Here is a 19,095-nt window from a genome sequence, read left to right on the forward strand (position 1 = left end):
GGGCACCTGTTGGCCCTTGAAGTCCACTTCTTTCCCTGCCCCGATCCTCAGATGCTGCCCGTGACCTCCCACGCCCAGCCTGGTGGACTCTCTCCAGTACTACCCTCGCGCTCTCCGGTCTGTTGGGTGTGCTTGTGGGGCGTCACGTGAAATGGGGGTTGAAGAATTGATGCTGAGGTGGGAAGGTGTGGGAACTCTGGGTTGTGGCAGGTGGCTGGGCAGGCGCTGGGGATTGAGATCAAGTTACCTTTACTTGCAAGTGCGTACGTCTGCGTTGGCAAAGCAGCACCCGCTGCAGACTCATGGGCCAGCCAGGTTGGGTCTTCAGAAGGATGTTCCGCGATCCTAGGCCTTTGGGCCTCATCCACCTCGTCAGTGTTGCTGAGCAAAGTGGTCAGCGGAGACAGCCCCACTAAGACGTACCAGCCAGCAGTCGACCCACTAGCATTTATCAAAGGGCTCAACTGCGCTGGGCCTGGAGGGGACGGAGAAGAGGGATCCCAGCCACCTGCTAACCCTTACTGGGTGCGGCCCAGACCTGCGCCTGCTTTAGGTGCTTCCCAGGTATTCAAGTAATGATCCCGTGTGACACACTCTACGCCCGCCTGGGAGAGAAGGACACTCATGCTCAAAGCCAGGAAGTGGCAGGGCTGGGACCTGAGCCCATGCTGGTGACCACTGTGCCCTCGGAGGGTTGGGGAACGTCAGAAAGAAAGAACAGATTAGAGGGAACCCGCCAGGAGTAAGTTTGGAAGCCCCTCCTTCTCTAGAGGTGTCTGAAGGAGGTGAAAGCAGTGGCAGCTCCACTGGTAAGGGGATACCTGCTCCCATCTCATGTTCTTCCAGCTTTCTTACTCGTCTCTGCTTGTGAGAAAATGGACTCAGGCCTTGCTTGTGTCAGTTTCCCACTGGGGGCCCTGCCTGGTGACCCCAGGAGGCCGCGTGCTGGGAGAGGGGCTTCTGGGAGGGGTCTGCAGATGAGAGAAGGAGGGACTGGAACAAAAGGGGCTCCTGAGGAGGCGGCCTTCCAGAATTCCAGGGAGGAGGAGGCCGGTGGGCTCTCTGGCTTCCGTCTGGGGAGAATCCGCTCAGCTTCCCCAGATCGGGTTGTGACCAGGCCTGCCACCCCTGGGCGGCCCTGCCGCGCTGCAGCACCCACCCCTCGTGCCCCCGGGGCAGGTTGCTGCCAGCCAGAGTCATCCGGGGTGGGCTTTCTCCCCCCGAGTCTGGGCGCCCGGCACCGTGAGCTCTGCCTCTGCCCAGCGCAGGCCTGGCCGCAGGCCCTTTGGAAGGAGGAAGAAACCAACTCCAGGATTCCTTTCCTCCTAACTTCTCCCTGTGCCTGTTTCCTGCTCTCTTGAAATGCAAAGGGCCAGTGCTCGGGTTTTAGGGACAGAGCCGAGGAGGCTGCCGGAAGGTGCCAGCGTGTCCTGCTCGGGCAGCCGCCCAGGGCAGAGGCAGCCTCGGGGAAGGAGCAGGAGGGCGGGTGTAGGTGCCAGGCTTGGAGGCCCACGAAGGGGGACGCACCCCCGGGAGCGGTCCCATCATGATAAATAACCCTGGGCGCCCACGGAGTGGAGCCCTGGCCCCCGCTCCCAGGGCAGGGGCAGGGGTGAGACCCAGGAGGCTGGACAGTGGCCTGAACGGGGGAGCCCTCCGGGCGGGCGGGGAGGCCGAGGGGCACAGGGCTGCGGGGTCGGGGGGCTTGCAAAGCAGTATTCTGATACCTGCACCACCCCCTTCCCCCCCAGTACCTGCTGCCTCCCCGGGGAACCCTTGACTTCCCCAAGTCACCTCTGGGGCCCAAATCGCTGCTCTTCCTCCATCTGGGCCCACCCCACAACCCCTCCTGTTCACACCCCCCGGAGAGCCGCCTTTCTCCTCTGTGTAAAGCTCCTTGTGTGATTCAGGTCATTCCCACCAAAGTAATTCATTATTTTCTGAATGACCCACAGGCTTAATCTTTCCAGGATGCATTTGCATTTTAAGCAGAGCGCTGTACAAACAGAATTAATCTTTAATTGATGAATGAGGGGGCAGTTTTTTTTGGGGGGGGCAGAGTTGGGCTTTCCCAGGCTCTTGCCTTTTCTCAGCCCCACCCCCCACCCCTTTCCCCTGCCTGTGCCCCCTGCTCCCCCCAGAGGCCGCCAGGGGTGCGCTGGTTGAAGGGGAGGTGCCCAGCTTGGAGGGGGGGGGGGTGTGTGGAAGAAAAGCAGAGGTTCCCATGTTTTCAGTTTTCTTTATCAGTTGAAAAATGTGTACAGTGGGACCTAGAGTTGTCAACTTTTTATTTGGCCAGAGTTTCCTTTATTATCACCTATGTCCTAAGGCCATCATTTCACAGTGTCACAAGACTAAGAAGGATATGACCTCAGACAGTCTTCTAAATGGACTACATTTAGCTGTATAAAGATGTACCACATTGTTCTTAATTTTCCTCATTCTGCCCTAGGCTGGTGAAAACCTTGTGGGGGGCTGGCATCTGAGCACCACCACCTGGATGGCCCCAGGGCCCTCTGAAATGCCACAATTTTCAAATACCACAGTCACACTGCATTAAAGATGCATTTTCAAATGTTAATAATTAATGGCAATGTTAATTTATCATAGTTTCACATAACATTCTGTAATGGAAATGGCCCCGGGAGAGAGAATGCTGGCAGGAGAAGAGGTGACATGCACAGGGACGAACGGGGGGGGGGGGGGGTGGGAGGGGCAGGGAAGCACAGCTGCCCCGCAGAGCTGCCTGCAGGTTCCCGGGACGCTCGGCGAGATCCGTGGGCTGCAGGAGGCGGTTCTAGAGTCGGGGCCCAGAGAGAGTGCGTGTATTTGTGTGTGTGCATGCATGTGCATGTGTGTGCGCACATGTGTGTGGCGGGACAGTGAAGTATTTGGGGGCAGCGCCTGTGTGTAAGCTCCCACCCCCGGAAGCCTCGTCCTCTATGGCCTGGTGGTGTGAAGATGTGTCGGCTTGCAGGCTTCACCCTCCTGTGCACCCCTGTGTCTGATCCCCACATAAAAGACATGAAGTGAGAACAGCAAATGTCTTGGAATTTGGGGGTCAGGAAGCAGTGGGATAAGCCAACCCCAGGGAAGGACAGGGCACTGGCCCTCTAAGGGAAGACCTTTCAAGCCATGCCCCCTGGCCTGGTTGCCAGGTCTCCTCGGCCCAGCCAGGAGGCTTTGCTCACAGGTGTTTCTCCTTCCCTTTCCAGGTGTGTGTGGCTGCTGTGGCGCTCTCCGCCCCAGGTACAAGAGGCTGGTTGATAACATCTTCCCTGAGGACCCCGAGGTGGGTACTGAGTCCTTCTGCCTGACTCCGGCATCCAGGCTCCCTGGATGTTCCTGGGCAAATTGAAACCTGAGCGTGAAAATACTCGAATCTCTCTGAAGTCAGAATCTGCACAGGAAAGCGGAAGTTTGTTTTGGCATGCTGGTGGCCGTTGCACAGCTGAGACATGTCTTTCCCTTTTGTCTCTCTGGGTGACTGTTTCCTTGATCCGTAGCCCTCTTGATGGTCATATTTCCCTGCTGCGTGGTGGAGCATTCTCCTGGCGAGAGTTTTGGCTCAGGAGCCCATGTCTCTCTCCGCAGTACTCTCTGGTGGCTGTGGGTGTCTGGGTGCACTCCCAGGATGCCTGACTCCTCGGCTTCCCAGACCTCACTCTAGCTGTCAGGCTGCATTACTGGGCTGTAGTTTGAGACATGTCAGGAGCTGATGTACTCGACTTGCTCACTGGGAATCAGTCACCCCTTCTTGATGGGGCAGTTGAAGAATCACATTTCCAGCATCCTCTGGAGAATTCCCTGATAGCTGCAGCCTGATAGCTGCAGAGCTCCTTCCTTCCTGTTCGTGTGTTGGTGCTGAATACACAACATGTTCTAATTCTGAGTCACCTTTAATGAAGCCCTGTCATTCATACCCCTGTACACAGACCTATACACCCATATGCACAAGTACACATACATCCGTGTATATGTGTATGCATACATGTGAGTGCATATACAAACACATGCGTATACATATAGACATTTATATCACTTATTATGCTTATCTGTAGGTAGCACACTTGGGCCGGATTGTGAGTTCCTGGAAGCAGGAACTGTGTTGTCATAATCTTTGAATCCCTGCTACCCAGCATGTTATGTAACAGGCCCTGTGTGAACTGCAATTAAATTGAATTAGTCTTTGCTGATCGAGACCTGTCTGTCCTTTACAGGATGGCCTGGTGAAGACCAACATGGAGAAGCTGACCTTCTACGCCCTCTCGGCTCCAGAAAAGCTGGATCGCATCGGCTCCTACCTCTCCGAGACGCTCATTCGCGATGTGGGTCGCCATCGTTACGGGTAAGGAGTCTGGGAAGGTGGGAGAGATGTCTTCAGACGCTAGGTTATATGTTTAGGGGGAAATATGGGGTCCTTTTAAGCAAATGATAGAAGACAGGATTTTTGAAAAGAAAAAAAAACTAGAGAAAATGGGGCTGGGTGGGTGGAGCAGGTTTGGGTGGAGCAGGTTTCCTTGGCTCTTCCAGAGGCAGGGTAAGGTTCGAGGCTTCGCTCGCCGAGACCTGGGGCTCAGCGGATGCTGGCTTCCACCTCCTGCATCACCCACTCTCGGTCCAGCAGCCCTCGCACACAGTCGGGGCCGTGAAAAGTTAGTGCAACCCAGAATGTTCCGTTGTTCAATTTACTATCTTAAAAAATAAGGAGGACTCATCTATATTCTGGTGACAAGGCAAAGTCAGGAGATTTGTCTGTTAAAAATACACTCAAGAGGAGGCGGGGCAAGATGGCAGACTGGTGAGCTGTAAGTTTTAGTTACTCCTCCAGGAAAGTAGGTAAAAAGCCAGGAACTGCGTGGACTGGACACCACAGAGCAATCTGACTTTGGGCATACTTCATACAACACTCATGAAAATGTCGAACTGCTGAGATCAGCGAAATCTGTAAGTTTTTGCGGCCAGGGGACCCGCGCCCCTCCCTGCCAGGCTCAGTCCCGTGGGAGGAGGGGCTGCCAGCTCCGGGAAGGAGAAGGGAGAACTGCAGTGCTAGCCATTCTCGGAAACTCATTCTACTGATCCATACTCCAACCATAGATAGACTGAGACCAGACACCAGAGAATCTGAGAGCTGCCAGCCCAGCAGAGAGGAGACAGGCATAGAAAAAAAAAATAATACGAAAAACTCCAAAATAAAAGCAGAGGATTTTTGGAGTTCTGGTGAACACAGAAAGGGGAAGGGCGGAGCTCAGGCCTTGAGGCGCATATGCAAATCCCGAAGAAAAGCTGATCTCTCTGCCCTGTGGACCTTTCCTTAATGGCCCTGGTTGCTTTGTCTATTAGCATTTCAATAACCCATTAGATCTCTGAGGAGGGCCCTTTTTTTTTTTTTTTTTTTTTTTTTTAATCCTTTTTTCTTTTTCTAAAACAATTACTCTAATAAGCCCAAAACAGAAAGCTACAAATAATTGCAATTTGGGCACGTCAAGTCAAGAGCAGAACTAAGAGAGCTCTGAGACAAAAGGCAATAATCCAGTGGCTGAGAAAATTCACTAAACACCACAACTTCCCAAGAAAAGGGGGGTGTCCGCTCACAGCCACCATCCTGGTGGACAGGAAACACTCCTGCCCATCGCCAGCCCCATAGCCCAGAGCTGCCCCAGACAACCCAGTGTGATGGAAGTGCTTCAAATAACAGGCACACACCACAAAACTGGGCGTGGACATTAGCCTTCCCTGCAACCTCAGCTGATTGTCCCAGAGCTGGGAAGGTGGAGCAGTGTGAATTAACAAAGCCCCATTCAGCCATCATTTGAGCAGACTGGGAGCCTCCCTACACAGCCCAGCAGCCCAGAACTGCCCTGGGGGGACGGCACCCACCTGTGACATAGCACAGTCATCCCTCAACAGAGGACCCGGGGTGCACAGCCTGGAAGAGGGGCCCACTTGCAAGTCTCAGGAGCCATACGCCAATACCAAAGACTTGTGGGTCAGTGGCAGAGACAAACTGTGGCAGGACTGAACTGAAGGATTAGACTATTGCAGCAGCTTTAAAACTCTAGGATCATCAGGGAGATTTGATTGTTAGGGCCACCCCCCCTCCCCGACTGCCCAGAAACACGCCCCACATACAGGGCAGGCAACACCAACTACACACGCAAGCTTGCTACACCAATTGGGCCCCACAAGACTCACTCCCCCACTCACCAAAAAGGCTAAGCAGGGGAGAACTGGCTTGTGGAGAACAGGTGGCTCGTGGACGCCACCTGCTGGTTAGTTAGAGAAAGTGTACTCCACGAAGCTGTAGATCTGATAAATTAGAGATAAGGACTTCAATAGGTCTACAAACCCTAAAAGAACCCTATCAAGTTCAGCAAATGCCACGAGGCCAAAAACAAAAGAAAATTATAAAGCATATGAAAAAACCAGATGATATGGATAACCCAAGCCCAAGCACCCAAATCAAAAGACCAGAAGAGGCACCTGAGGCCCGCCAGCTGCCCGCGCGCCTTCTCCCGCGCCATGGCGTGCAGGCAGCAGTTGCAGCCGCAGTGCTCGCCGCCGGCCTCCGTGACCTCCTTCGACTACCTAGTGATCGGGGGCGGCTCGGGCGGGCTGGCCAGCGCGCGCCGGGCGGCCGAGCTGGGTGCCAGGGCCACCGTGGTGGAGAGCCACAAGCTGGGCGGCACTTGCGTGAATGTTGGCTGTGTACCCAAAAAGGTAATGTGGAACACAGCTGTCCACTTGGAGCTCATGCATGATAACAAAGATTACGGCTTTGAAAGCTGTGAGAGTAAATTTAATTGGAGCATTATAAAAGAAAAGCAGGACGCGTACGTGAGCCGTCTGAACACCATCTATCAGAACAATCTAACCAAGTCCCATATAGAAATCATCCGTGGCCATGCAGCTTTCACTGGTGATCCTGAGCCCACAGTAGAGGTCAATGGAAAAAAATACACTGCTCCTCACATCCTGATTGCCACAGGAGGTGTGCCCTCACTTCCGACTGAGAGCCAGATCCCCGGCGCCAGCCTGGGAATAACCAGTGATGGATTTTTTCAACTTGAAGAATTGCCTCGCCGCAGTGTCATCGTTGGTGCAGGTTATATTGCTGTGGAGATAGCCGGGATCCTTTCAGCCCTGGGCTCTAAGACATCGCTGATGATACGGCATGATAAGGTACTTAGAAATTTTGATTCAGTCATCAGTTCAAACTGCACTGAAGAGCTGGAGAATGCTGGCATAGAGGTCCTGAAATACTCCCAGGTCAGGGAAGTTAAACAGACCACGTCTGGCTTAGAACTCTGCATGGTCACTGCCGTTCCCGGAAGGTCACCCATTTCTGCCACGATTGAGCACGTTGACTGCCTGCTGTGGGCCATTGGGCGGGACCCAAATTCCAGCAGCCTCAACTTAAGTGAACTGGGTATTCAGACCGATGAGAGAGGTCATATCCTAGTAGATGAATTCCAGAACACCAACATAAAAGGCATCTATGCAGTTGGGGATGTGTGTGGAAAAGCTCTTCTTACACCAGTTGCAATAGCAGCTGGCCGAAAACTTGCCCATAGACTTTTTGAAGGCAAAGAAAATTCCAAATTAGACTATGAGAACATTCCTACAGTGGTCTTCAGCCACCCCCCTATTGGAACAGTGGGGCTCACGGAAGATCAGGCAGTTTCTAAATATGGACAAGAAAATGTGAAGATCTATTCAACCTCCTTTACGCCAATGTATCATGCGGTTACTAGAAGGAAAACAAAATGTGTGATGAAAATGATTTGTGCCAACAAAGAGGAAAAGGTGGTTGGGATACATATGCAAGGACTGGGGTGTGATGAAATGCTACAGGGCTTTGCCGTTGCGGTGAAAATGGGAGCAACCAAGGCTGACTTTGACAACACAGTTGCCATTCACCCTACTTCTTCAGAAGAACTGGTGACCCTTCGCTGAGAACACAGACATGTGCAGCTGGCAGCTGGACCAGGAGACCTGAAATGAACCAAATAGTCATGTTTACTTAGTTCCAAAGTTAGGTGTTTCTTTATTTTAATAAGGATCTTTTTATAGTGGAAATTTTCAGTAAATAATCAAACTTATTTACGTAATTGAAAATTTTTTATGTTATCCAGGACTGATTTTCATTCAGTCGCCTGCTAGCAAAATTAATATTTTAAAATGTGTTTTTTTTTAATGGCTCTGTGCTAGCTGTGGGTTTTTCATTTGTTTGTTTCAGCCTCATCCCAAGTATAAAACTATATGAAGTACAAATAAATTAAGGTTCTTGAGTGAATATAGAGGAAGATGACAGCAGCTTGTCATAGTTTAAATGATGCGAGCACACAGAATCTTTCAGTTTTTTTTTTTTGAAGCCAGTACTGTGCTCTGTATATTGCAAAGCTGTTTCAAGGATGTGACCTTTCTCTAAAAATAAGTAACATGAGAATCCTGCCACCTTTATTTTTATTCTTTCTTTTGTTTTAAATGGTTAAACATTGTGTTATTTTTATGGATTGAAGTGCATCAAACTTGGAAAAGTTTTGAAGAGGCTGGTTAAATATCTGTGCAGGGCATTGTAGAAGTGATTCTGGCTTTCGAAGAAACTTGAGTACTTCCTAAGTCACTTCCTAGGCTAAAGTCATAGTTCTATGAATAATTTCAGTATTTGTATGTGTTGCTATTTTTTATCTGAAAACTGTTCCAAAAAGTGGAAAATAAATCCTAGTCTTCTTGTAAAATTCAGTGTTACGAACTTATGGGTAGTGATCCATTTTCTGAAGACCAGATGTAGGAGAAGAAACTTGTAGCAATTGCATTTGGAAGAACACTATAGAAATCACTTAGGTGTTTGGCATTTTCATTAGCCTTTACCAGCTAGGTAACCTAGTTAAAATTGTCTGTGGCTTTCATTAGTGATAGAGTGCTACTATATTCTTTCAGTAAGCTTTTAGTAAAAGTCTCTCTTGTGGGCTGTGTTAGTTTGCCAGAGCTGCTATAACAAATACCACAAACTGGTTGGCTTTATTATCTCATAGTTTTGGACACTAAAAGTCCAGAACAAGGTATTAGCAGGCCATGCTTTCTCCAAAATCTGTAGCATGCTGGTGGCAGCTCACCAGCAATCCATAACTTTGTCCTTTTCTCTGCCATGTGTGGTCTGTCTCCTCATTCCTACACCCTGGGTCCAAATTTCCGGTTTATAAGGTGTTCCGGTTTGCTAGAGCTGCCATTATGCAAAATACCAGAAATGGATTGGCTTTTATAAAGGGGGTTTATTTGGTTACAAATTTACAGTCCTAAGGCCATAAGGTGTCCAAACTAAGGCTGGCACAAAGACTCCAGTCAAACAGGACTAAGGCTCACCCTGATTCAACTTGGCATCATCTTTTTTTTTTTAAATTAGAGAAGTTGTGGGTTTACAGTACAGTCATGCATCAAATACAGGATTCCCATACATCTCCCCACCACAACATTTGTTACAATTTATGATAGCACTTTTTTGTAATTCTACTTTTTTTTTTACAGTGGCTACATTTGTTACAATTGAAAGATTATTAAAGTAGTACTATTAAAAAAAAAAAAAAAAAAAAAAAAAAAGACCAGAAGAGACACAGCACCTAGAGCAGCTACCCAAAGAACTAAAGATGAACAATGAGACCACAGTACAGGATATGAAGGAAATCAAGAAGACTCTAGAAGAGCATAAAGAAGACATTGCAAGATTAAATAAAAAAATGGATGATCTTATGGAAATTAAAGAAACTGTTGACCAAATTAAAAAGATTCTGGACACTCATAGTACAAGACTAGAGGAAGTTGAACAACGAATCAGTGACCTGGAAGATGACAGAATGGAAAATGAAAGCATAAAAGAAAGAATGGGGAAAAAAATTGAAAAAATCGAAATGGACCTCAGGGATATGATAGATAATATGAAACATCCAAATATAAGACTCATTGGTGTCCCAGAAGGGGAAGAAAAGGGTAAAGGTCTAGGAAGAGTATTCAAAGAAATTGTTGGGGAAAACTTCCCAAATCCTCAAAACAACATAAATACATAAATCATAAATGCTCAGCGAACTCCAAATAGAATAAATCCAAATAAACCCACTCCGAGACATATACTGATCACACTGTCAAACACAGAAGAGAAGGAGCAAGTTCTGAAAGCAGCAAGAGAAAAGCAATTCACCACATACAAAGGAAACAGCATAAGACTAAGTAGTGACTACTCAGCAGCCACCATGGAGGCAAGAAGGCAGTGGCACGATATATTTAAAATTCTGAGTGAGAAAAATTTCCAGCCAAGAATACTTTATCCAGCAAAGCTCTCCTTCAAATTTGAGGGAGAGCTTAAATTTTTCACAGACAAACAAATGCTGAGAGAATTTGCTAACAAGAGACCTGCCCTACTGGAGATACTAAAGGGAGCCCTACAGACAGAGAAACAAAGACAGGACAGAGAGACTTGGAGAAAGGTTCAGTACTAAAGAGATTCGGTATGGGTACAATAAAGGATATTAATAGAGAGAGGGAAAAATATGGCAAACATAAACCAAAGGATAAGATGGCCGATTCAAGAAATGCCTTCACAGTTTTAACGTTGAATGTAAATGGATTAAACTCCCCAATTAAAAGATATAGATTCGCAGAATGGATCAAAAAAAATGAACCATCAATATGTTGCATACAAGAGACTCATCTTAGACACAGGGACACAAAGAAACTGAAAGTGAAAGGATGGAAAAAAATATTTCATGCAAGCTACAGCCAAAAGAAAGCAGGTGTAGCAATATTAATCTCAGATAAAATGGACTTCAAATGCAGGGATGTTTTGAGAGACAAAGAAGGCCACTACATACTAATAAAAGGGGCAATTCAGCAAGAAGAAATAACAATCGTAAATGTCTATGCACCCAATCAAGGTGCCACAAAATACATGAGAGAAACACTGGCAAAACTAAAGGAAGCAATTGATGTTTCCACAATAATTGTGGGAGACTTCAACACATCACTCTCTCCTAGAGATAGATCAACCAGACAGAAGACCAATAAGGAAATTGAAAACCTAAACAATCTGATAAATGAATTAGATTTAACAGACCTATACAGGACATTACATCCCAAATCACCAGGATACACATACTTTTCTAGTGCTCATGGAACTTTCTCCAGAATAGATCATATGCTGGGACATAAAACAAGCCTCAATAAATTTAAAAAGATTGAAATTATTCAAAGCACATTCTCTGACCACAATGGAATACAATTAGAAGTCAATAACCATCAGAGACTTAGAAAATTCACAAATACCTGGAGGTTAAACAACACACTCCTAAACAATCAGTGGGTTAAAGAAGAAATAGCAAGAGAAATTGCTAAATATATAGAGACGAATGAAAATGAGAACACAACATACCAAAACCTATGGGATGCAACAAAAGCAGTGCTAAGGGGGACATTTATAGCACTAAACGCATATATTAAAAAGGAAGAAAGAGCCAAAATCAAAGAACTAATGGATCAACTGAAGAAGCTAGAAAATGAACAGCAAACCAATCCTAAACCAAGTAGAAGAAAAGAAATAACAAGGATTAAAGCAGAAATAAATGACATAGAGAACAAAAAACAATAGAGAGGATAAATATCACCAGAAGTTGGTTCTTTGAGAAGATCAACAAGATTGACAAGCCCCTAGCTAGACTGACAAAATCAAAAAGAGAGAAGACCCATATAAACAAAATAATGAATGAAAAAGGTGACATAACTGCAGATCCTGAAGAAATTAAAAGAATTATAAGAGGATACTATGAACAACTGTATGGCAACAAACTGGATAATGTAGAGGAAATGGACAATTTCCTGGAAACATATGAACAACCTAGACTGACCAGAGAAGAAATAGAAGACCTCAACCAACCCATCACAAGCAAAGAGATCCAATCAGTCATCAAAAATCTTCCCACAAATAAATGCCCAGGGCCAGATGGCTTCACAGGGGAATTCTACCAAACTTTCCAGAAAGAACTGACACCAATCTTACTCAAACTCTTTCAAAACATTGAAAAAAATGGAACACTACCTAACTCATTTTATGAAGCTAACATCAATCTAATACCAAAACCAGGCAAAGATGCTACAAAAAAGGAAAACTACCGGCCAATCTCCCTAATGAATATAGATGCAAAAATCCTCAACAAAATACTTGTAAATCGAATCCAAAGACACATTAAAAAAATCATACACCATGACCAAGTGGGGTTCATTCCAGGCATGCAAGGATGGTTCAACATAAGAAAAACAATCAATGTATTACAACACATTAAAAACTCGAAAGGGAAAAATCAATTGACCATCTCAATAGATGCTGAAAAAGCATTTCACAAAATCCAACATCCCTTTTTGATAAAAACACTTCAAAAGGTAGGAATTGAAGGAAACTTCCTCAACATGATAAAGAGCATATATGAAAAACCCACAGCCAGCATAGTACTCAATGGTGAGAGACTGAAAGCCTTCCCTCTAAGATCAGGAACAAGACAAGGATGCCCGCTGTCACCACTGTTATTCAACATTGTGCTGGAAGTGCTAGCCAGGGCAATCCGGCAAGACAAAGAAATAAAAGGCATCCAAATTGGAAAAGAAGAAGTAAAACTGTCATTGTTTGCAGATGATATGATCTTATATCTAGAAAACCCTGAGAAATCGACAATACAGCTACTAGAGCTAATCAACAAATTTAGCAAAGTAGCGGGATACAAGATTAATGCACATAAGTCAGTAATGTTTCTATATGCTAGAAATGAACAAACTGAAGAGACACTCAAGAAAAAGATACCATTTTCAATAGCAACTAAAAAAATCAAGTACCTAGGAATCAACTTAACCAAAGATGTAAAAGACCTATACAAAGAAAACTACATAACTCTACTAAAAGAAATAGAAGGGGACCTTAAAAGATGGAAAAATATTCCATGTTCATGGATAGGAAGGCTAAATGTCATTAAGATGTCAATTCTACCCAAACTCATCTACAGATTCAATGCAATCCCAACCAAAATTCCAACAACCTACTTTGCAGACTTGGAAAAGCTAGTTATCAAATTTATTTGGAAAGGGAAGATGCCTCGAAGTGCTAAAGACACTCTAAAAAAGAAAAACGAAGTGGGAGGACTTACACTCCCTGACTTTGAAGCTTATTATAAAGCCACAGTTGTCAAAACAGCATGGTACTGGCACAAAGATAGACATATAGATCAATGGAATCGAATTGAGAATTCAGAGATAGACCCTCAGATCTATGGCCGACTGATCTTTGATAAGGCCCCCAAAGTCACTGAACTGAGCCATAATGGTCTTTTCAACAAATGGGGCTGGGAGAGTTGGATATCCATATCCAAAAAAATGAAAGAGGACCCCTACCTCACCCCCTACACAAAAATTAACTCAAAATGGACCAAAGATCTCAATATAAAAGAAAGTACCATAAAACTCCTAGAAGATAATGTAGGAAAACATCTTCAAGACCTTGTATTAGGCGGCCACTTCCTAGACTTTACACCCAAAGCACAAGCAACAAAAGAGAAAATAGATAAATGGGAACTCCTCAAGCGTAGAAGTTTCTGCACCTCAGAGGAATTTCTCAAAAAGGTAAAGAGGCAGCCAACTCAATGGGAAAAAATTTTTGGAAACCATGTATCTGACAAAAGACTGATATCTTGCATATACAAAGAAATCCTACAACTCAATGACAATAGTACAGACAGCCCAATTATAAAATGGGCAAAAGATATGAAAAGACAGTTCTCTGAAGAGGAAATACAAATGGCCAAGAAACACATGAAAAAATGTTCAGCTTCACTAGCTATTAGAGAGATGCAAATTAAGACCACAATGAGATACCATCTAACACCGGTTAGAATGGCTGCCATTAAACAAACAGGAAACTACAAATGCTGGAGGGGATGTGGAGAAATTGGAACTCTTATTCATTGTTGGTGGGACTGTATAATGGTTCAGCCACTCTGGAAGTCAGTCTGGCAGTTCCTTAGAAAACTAGATATAGAGCTACCATTCGATCCAGCGATTGCACTTCTCGGTATATACCCGGAAGATCGGAAAGCAGTGACACGAACAGGTATCTGCACGCCAATGTTCATAGCAGCATTATTCACAATTGCCAAAAGATGGAAACAACCCAAATGTCCTTCAACAGATGAGTGGATAAATAAAATGTGGTATATACACACGATGGAATACTACGCGGCAGTAAGAAGGAACGATCTCGTGAAACATATGACAACATGGATGAACCTTGAGGACATAATGCTAAGCAAAATAAGACAGGCACAAAAAGAGAAATATTATATGCTACCACTACTGTGAACTTTGAAAAATGTAAAACAAATGGCTTATAATGTAGAATGTAGGGGAACTAGCAATAGAGAGCAATTAAGGAAGGGGGAACAATAATCCAAGAAGAACAGATAAGCTATTTAACGTTCTGGGGATGCCCAGAAATGACTATGGTCTGTTAATTTCTGATGGATATAGTAGGAACAAGTTCACAGAAATGTTGCTATATTATGTAACTTTCTTGGGGTAAAGTAGGAACATGTTGGAAGTTAAGCAGTTATCTTAGGTTAGTTGTCTTTTTCTTACTCCCTTGTTATGGTCTCTTTGAAATGTTCTTTTATTGTATGTTTGTTTTCTTTTTAACTTTTTTTTTTTCATACAGTTGATTTAAAAAAGAAGGGAAAGTTAAAGTTAAAAAAAAAAAAAAGAAAGAAAGAAAAGCAAGGAAAAAAAAAAGATGTAGTGCCCCCTTGAGGAGCCTGTGGAGAATGCAGGGGTATTCACCTACCCCACCTCGATGGTTGCTAACATGACCACAGACATAGGGGACTGGACCACAGACATAGGGGACTGGTGGTTTGATGGGTTGAGCCCTCTACCACAGGTTTTACCCTTGGGAAGACGGTTGCTGCAAAGGAGAGGCTAGGCCTCCCTATATTTGTGCCTAAGAGTCTCCTCCTGAATGCTTCTTTGTTGCTCAGATGTGGCCCTCTCTGTCTGGCTAAGCCAACTTGAAAGGTGAAATCACTGCCCTCTCCCCTACGTGGGATCAGACACCCAGGGGAGTGAATCTCCCTGGCAACGTGGAATATGACTCCCGGGGAGGAGTGTGGACCCGGCATCGTGGGACGGAGAACATCTTCTTGACCAAAAGGGGGATGTGAAAGGAAATGAAATAAGCTTCAGTGGCAGAGAGATTCCAGAACGAGCCGAGAGATCACTCTGGTGGGCACTCTTACGCACACTTTAGACAACCCTTTTTAGGTTCTAAAGAATTGGGGTAGCTGGTGGTGGATACCTGAAACTATCAAACTACAACCCAGAACCCATGAATCTCGAAGACAGTTGTATAAAAATGTAGCTTATGAGGGGTGACAATGGGATTGGGAAAGCCATAAGGACCAAACTCCACTTTGTCTAGTTAATGGATGGATGTGTAGAAAAGTAGGGGAAGGAAACAAACAGACAAAGGTACCCAGTGTTCTTTTTTACTTCAGTTGCTCTTTTTCACTCTAATTATTATTCTTGTTATTTTTGTGTGTGTGCTAATGAAGGTGTCAGGGATTGATTTAGGTGATGAATGTACAACTATGTAATGGTACTGTAAACAATCGAAAGTACAATTTGTTTTGTATGACTGCGTGGTATGTGAATATATCTCAATAAAATGATGATTAAAAAAAAAATACACTCAAGTGCAATATTTATCAGTCTTCTGTGAGGAAAGGACTTTCTGTGTCTAGAAGAGAGAAGAAATCCTAAAGGAAATGACTGATTGATAGATATAACTGTTTAAAAATTTTAATATTTTAATGTCAAAAAAGAAACAATCAAAATTTCAAAGATAGACAATAAAAAGAGCTGTTAAAAAAAAACAAAACAAAAACAAAGGATTCAAACTCATAGAGTAGTAGCTCATAACGAATAGTGTGAGTGGAGTGGGGAAACTGAGACACTAAAAGGTTCGAGGCAAGGACCACAAACGAGCAACTTACAGAAGGGGAGACAGAATCAGTTACAAACATGGGGTAATATTCAACAAACTTGCAGTCAGATAAATCATTGAAATAATAGGCTATCATTTTCACTTATCAAATTAATAAAAAAAGTAAATATAATTTCCTTTATTAACCAAGGGATGACAAAATGGGGGATCTTGTCATACTTTTCTAAAAGCAGTACAAATTGGTTGGACCTTCTAGATAGTAATTTTGAAATGTGCATCAAGAGCCTCAAAAATATTTATGCTTTTTGACCCAGTAATTCCATTTCTGTCAATCTATCCCAAGGAATCAGTCTTAAATACAAAGCTCGCTTTACATGCAGAGGTGTTCATTATGGTGGATTTTTTTAAATAATAATGAAAAAATAGGAATAACTTAAATACCCACCAAGAGAGTAATTCAGTAAATCATGGTGTATATAGACTTGATGAAATGTTACCTAGTTAATAAAAATGGTGATTATAAGAATGCTTTCCATATAATTTGGAAAATGCCTGAAGTAAATGAAAAAAATAGAATACATCATATGCCCATAGTGTTTACAATCTAGTTAAAAAATAAACAAGAACAACAAATTTCAATGCCTAGAAAATATAGTAACAGTAAACATACCAAAATGTTAAAAAGTACTCATTTTGTAGGCACTGTGGCTGTGGTGTTGTGTTTTGTTTTCTATCTTGGCACATGTGCTTTCTAAGTATTCCCTTTTGAGTGTGTGGACTCCACAGTGAGAAGAGGGACCTGTGGGACATTTGCATCTGCTGTCCCACTGTCACCCCAGGACCCGGAGAGAGGTTGGATGTAAGGATAACTCTGGATATCCCAGGTGACACTGCTGATGGGACGGAGGGCTGGGAAGATCGGGGCAGTCGTTCCTCTGTCCTGTTGGTTCTCTTCTCCTCAAAGCCTTTTATATCTCTCCTTGTCCTTCCTCCGCTCCTGCCTTTCTCCTGGTTCAGACACCTAAAAGGGTTTAGCCCGTAATTTGGCCGTAGCCTTGGAGGTTTCCTCCTTGCTCCCATCTTTCCTTTTCTGGTCTTTCCGGATGAATAGTGCTAGAGATGATCTTCCCAAGACACCAACTCAAGGCTGCACGTTTCTGGCTCTTTTACAATAAAATCCAAACTCTTCAGTTTCTCCTCCGGGGTCTTCCACAACCTGCCTGCCACAGCCACCACCCCTGCTCTAGACCCACTCCAGACAGGCTGGCCGGGGATCCCCTGAACACCCAGACCCCCGGGCCTCTGGGCCTCTTTCGGTCTGTCCCCACCTCTGCCCAGCAGACCCGCCACCCCCCAAGAGCCCCTCCTCCTGGGGGTGGGGGGAGTTGATCCCATCTTGACTAGAGGGAGAACATGTGCCTAGTGCTGACAGGGTGTGAGGTCCAGAAAGCACAGGACCCACCGGCAAACCTTAAACCAAACCACCCTGTCATCAAAGCAGGACCCAAAACATTACGTCTCTGTGACCATTTTATAGAGTAAAATTACATTACGTGCCTGGTAAACGGGGCATGAATATTGTACAAGCTGATTATGTAAAGGGCCTTGACATATTATCAAGCAGACTGACGCAAGTGAAAATGACTTTATCCTAGATTGAACCTAAAACGAATAAGCTAGCTATAACATTAAACATTCAGCACTAATTTTGCCTGCCCTCTGTGCACTGAGTGTGCTCTCTGTAGAAATGTACGTAGCCAGCAGAGGCACTTAGATTCATTCCTCTCACCTTAGAACTGCAAGGTGAAATTGGTATCATTCTACTGAAAATAGCTTTTGTGGTATCTAAGTATTTAACGCCTAAGAGGATCAGTGAAGGCTTTAATCATAAACATTTGAAGAAGAGAATATCTGTTAGCTCCGATCTCTTGTGCTTTCTCCTTGCCCTCCCCATCCTTCCCTTCCCAGCCCCACCAACGACCATCGTCTCTCCTGTCTTCGAGGGCAGCAAAGAGCAAACTGTTTGCACACAGATACCTGAGGGCCCCTGTCTCCCTGTAATGAAGCAGGTGTCTGTGCGTTTTGACCTTATGAACCTGGATGACCTTATGAACAAGGATGAATCCCTGGATGTTGGGCCCAGGGGCAAACCACCCTCTTCTGCCTCCATTGCCCCCCACATCAGAGACCCATGCCAGTTGTGTGTGGACTCCATGTTCATACATGTTTGGCATCAGAGGGGATAATGAAATGTGGGCAGAGAAAGGATAAGACATGAATCCCAAGGTATTGTTTGTTGGCATGGAATAAGATGGACAATGAAATGCAGAGCAGCAAAATAAGCAAGAATTCCTTATATATTTCCCCTTCCTTATTCCTTTCCTTTCTAGTACAGCCCAACTTCTCTATAGTATTCTCATGCCCCAAGCAGCTTGAGAGAGGGGAGGTGTCAGCTGTGCAGGGTGAGACTCAGGGCCAGTCAACAACGATGACTGAGTTGATTGCATGCAGTCAGGGTCCCCATTGCCTGGAGCTCTCACCCAGATTGTCTGAGCCCTGGAGGGTGGAGATGCCCATGCCCAAGAGAGAACTGGGCTACTCCTTTGAGGACCCCGGCCCCAGGAGCTGAGCTGATTTGGCTCCTGAGAGAGAAAGATTCCTCCAAAGGACCCTGAACCTGATTTCTACTAGATGAAGAGGCTCATCTTTCCTTCCCTTGGCTGAGGACAACCCCCTACCCCTGTCTTGGACTTCTAAAAGTCAGGAGGTTCTGCCCAAGAGTGGGGGTAACCAAACACCTTCAAACTACCCAGAATAAGAGGTTCTTTGCCAAAGCCATTGATCTTGGTTCTTGGAGTGATTCTTGAACGACTGACCCTGCTAAAGCTGCTTCCCTCTCTTTCTGCCTGCTGATCCTAACCCCTGACCCTGGATCTGCCTTCCTCTCCAACTAAGTCTGGGTCCCAGACTTACATCCCAGCTCCTCTTTTCCTGGAGACTCAGCACCTCCCCTGGTTCCTAGGATCACTGCCAACCAAGCACAGAGTGTTCAAGCAGAACCAACCACAGAT

General features: G+C 45.1%; 2 protein-coding genes across 4 annotated transcripts in view; both read left to right on the plus strand.

Moving 5' to 3' along the window:
- EFR3B (EFR3 homolog B) overlaps nt 1-19,095 on the plus strand; it is a 97,653-nt gene that overhangs the window by 40,182 nt on the left and 38,376 nt on the right. For all 3 annotated transcript variants that reach the window (XM_037813061.1, XM_037813059.1, XM_037813060.1), the window contains exons 2-3: nt 3,216-3,292; nt 4,221-4,348. In XM_037813061.1, coding sequence (XP_037668989.1) covers nt 3,216-3,292; nt 4,221-4,348 — 205 coding nt within the window. The remainder of the gene's footprint in view (nt 1-3,215; nt 3,293-4,220; nt 4,349-19,095) is intronic.
- Nucleotides 6,496-8,741, plus strand: LOC119516675 (glutathione reductase, mitochondrial). Its single transcript, XM_037813062.1, has one exon. The coding sequence runs from the start codon at nt 6,523-6,525 to the stop codon at nt 7,954-7,956; it is 1,434 nt and encodes a 477-aa protein (XP_037668990.1). The 5' UTR covers nt 6,496-6,522; the 3' UTR covers nt 7,957-8,741.

This window comes from Choloepus didactylus, chromosome 20, assembly GCF_015220235.1.
Source record: "Choloepus didactylus isolate mChoDid1 chromosome 20, mChoDid1.pri, whole genome shotgun sequence".
Lineage (NCBI taxonomy): Eukaryota > Metazoa > Chordata > Mammalia > Pilosa > Megalonychidae > Choloepus > Choloepus didactylus.

Bases quoted from the DNA above. Each gene is read 5' to 3' on its own strand.
- LOC119516675 (XM_037813062.1), top strand. From the start codon at position 6,523: ATGGCGTGCAGGCAGCAGTTGCAGCCGCAGTGCTCGCCGCCGGCCTCC.